Source organism: Pistacia vera, unplaced genomic scaffold, assembly GCF_008641045.1.
Source record: "Pistacia vera cultivar Batoury unplaced genomic scaffold, PisVer_v2 Contig304, whole genome shotgun sequence".
Classification (NCBI taxonomy): Eukaryota; Viridiplantae; Streptophyta; class Magnoliopsida; order Sapindales; family Anacardiaceae; genus Pistacia; species Pistacia vera.
In genome coordinates, this window is record NW_022196118.1 from 69,101 (window position 1) to 71,766 (window position 2,666).

Here is a 2,666-nt window from a genome sequence, read left to right on the forward strand (position 1 = left end):
ATGAAGTGTTATTTCGCTACGGCCAAAGGCCATGATCTCTCAGTTGCCGCCACGAAGCTTTATTTCGCTGTGACGATCACCACAGATCTGTGAACAACTGGTTCAAGTTTTTGCAGTTTTTCATGTAACGTCGCGAATCTAAATCTAATCGAATTCACTAGCATTCAACCAGGACATCAACCAACCAACAAAAATTCAATCAACACACCAGTTAATCAATTGATCATGTAAATCATGCAATTTTTTTTAAAAAAAAAATCAAGATTTAAAAGAATAGTTTATACACTAACATGTTATCAAACAAATCACATGCTATCTGACACGACCTGTCCCGACCCTCCCTATCCCATAGGCTCTGGGCACACCCATGAGACTCAAGTGACCGAGACATGCCATGTAGGAAAACTATGAAACCTATTTATGAATTAAAACATCATGAAACTCTTTTAGCTAAAACATTTATAAACTCTCCTTTTTGTTTCTCACAAATAAATATAACATCATTTGCAAATAAACAAATGCAACTAAATATATATACAGTAAAACCTCTCTATAGTGATACTCTATATAGGAATAAACTCTACATAGTCATAAAAAATTATATTCCCAATTTGGGATAGTTATAAATAAGAATAAACTCCACACTATAATAAATTATAATTTTTTTAATTCCTGTCTTAAGGAAAGTTGCCTCCACATAGTAATAATTATTTGTATATTGCAAAAAAAATATATATGTTATGTTACATTAAAGGTTTATGATGAAATAAAATATTTATCTAAAGTTGTTTGGGACAATGATTTATGCTTTAGAGTTGTTATCAAATCTTCTAACTTGCGGGTATATAATAACTCGCTAGCATGGGCACCTTCTTGTTGAAGCCAAAATATTTCTAGCTTCTCAAGCATCTTTAGAGATTCATGGCATGAAACTTTTTGCATTTCCGTACTATCATCCTCAGGATTATTTCCTTTCTCTTCTTATCTAATTGCATCAATGATTTCTTCTTCAGTTAAAGCATATACAACTTGTTGCTCATTTGGATGATCGAGGAAGACATTAATATCCATTTGATTAGTGTAGTGAAGTTGTCGAATTTGATCACTCAATTCTACAATGACTTTTCTATTCTCTTCATCCACTTCATTTGTAACTTGCAATTCATCGACATCGGAGGTCCTAATTTTGCAATGCTTAAAACAATTGATAATTGTTTGTGACTTCACATCAATTAACCATGCAAGAACTGCATTTACAATTCCATCAAGGATACTTATCTTTTCTGGTTCCAATACATGATCTTCTATCCGTTTCAAAAGTAAGCGATTAAAGCGCTGCCAATAATAACCTTGAAATTTCTAATAATGCCTGCATCACATGGCTGGATTTTGGAAGTGCTAACTGGTGGTAGGAACAGAACAGTTGTGTGATGAAGTGGGGGGAGATTCTCCTTTTTGCCATGTGTGGTACAATTATCCAATATAAGCAAGACATTTCTATCCAAACGGCTATCAAACCACTTAAGCCATTCCATAAAAAACAAAGATGTCATCCATGCATTTGAATTCGCTCGATACTTGCAATTGAGATTATCATGGTTAACATTATTAAAGCATCTTGGATTAAGAAACTTACCGATGACCCAAAGCAGAAGTTTGTCAGAGCCATCTCCATTGCAACAAATAACAATTGTAATCCTCTCTTTGTTTTGCTTTCGGCCCTCCAACTGCTTTGTTGCAAGAGAGTTATCGGCCTGCATTCGATAAAATAAGCCAATTTCATCCATATTATAAATGTCCTTCCAAGCCCATTTGTCTAATTCCTTTCTTATTGATGGCAAACTAGCTTCAATTTTCTCCATATTAACTGAACCACTTTCCCCAAAACGATGAAAGGAATGAATTGCATGTCGTTGCTTGAACTTTTCCAACCATCCGTTTGAAAATCCAAATGAGGTAGCTTCGGGATAGAGTTTCCTTAGAAAAATATTTCCATTCTCTTTTAACAATTCACCATTCATATTGACATGCTCTTGATGGCATACAAACCATTCATAGAGGGCAGACTCCATTGCTGGGTACTTTACCATCTTTGAATGTTTTGTGTTTGGGTTCAACAATCCTTCTTCTTGAAGGAGGTCAGTTGATCGTTTGAGTGTCTTAGATATTGCTGCTTCTGATACCTTAAGACCATGAGTATCTTCTAACCACTTCACAAGATCTTTCTGCTTCCAAATAGGGTTTGATTCTTTCATTTTTCACAATTCAACACGAATACTTTCAGTCAATTGAGTTCGTGTATTAACTTTAGGTGGCATGATTGATTTGCTCGAGGAAGAAGAAAGGTATCACTTGAATTGGTCGAAGATTTTATTGAAAACTTGATTGAATAAGTTGAAACATAACAACCCTATTGATAGCAGGCTAATCATAATTATACTAGCATAAGAAAATAAGAAATTCTAATACTACTACTAAAACAATGAATTGAAATCCTACTAATACTAAAACATGAATTGAAATCCTAGTACTACCAAAACATGAATTTTAAAATAGGAAATCAAGTAATATTAAAAGTAAATAAGAAATCCTAATACTACCAAAACATAAATTATAAAATAAGAAACAAGTAATATTAAAAGTAAATAAGAAATCCTAATACTACT

The 2,666-nt window shown here is 33.3% G+C and overlaps 1 protein-coding gene across 1 annotated transcript; it reads right to left on the minus strand.

The window, feature by feature from the left end:
* Positions 1–1,313: 1,313 nt before the first annotated feature.
* On the minus strand, positions 1,314–2,255 carry LOC116135856 (CENP-B homolog protein 2-like). The gene has a single exon (XM_031421564.1). It carries the CDS (start codon positions 2,253–2,255, stop codon positions 1,314–1,316), a length of 942 nt encoding a protein of 313 aa, XP_031277424.1.
* Positions 2,256–2,666: the final 411 nt, after the last annotated feature.

Bases quoted from the DNA above. Each gene is read 5' to 3' on its own strand.
- LOC116135856 (XM_031421564.1), bottom strand. From the start codon at position 2,255: ATGAAAGAATCAAACCCTATTTGGAAGCAGAAAGATCTTGTGAAGTGG.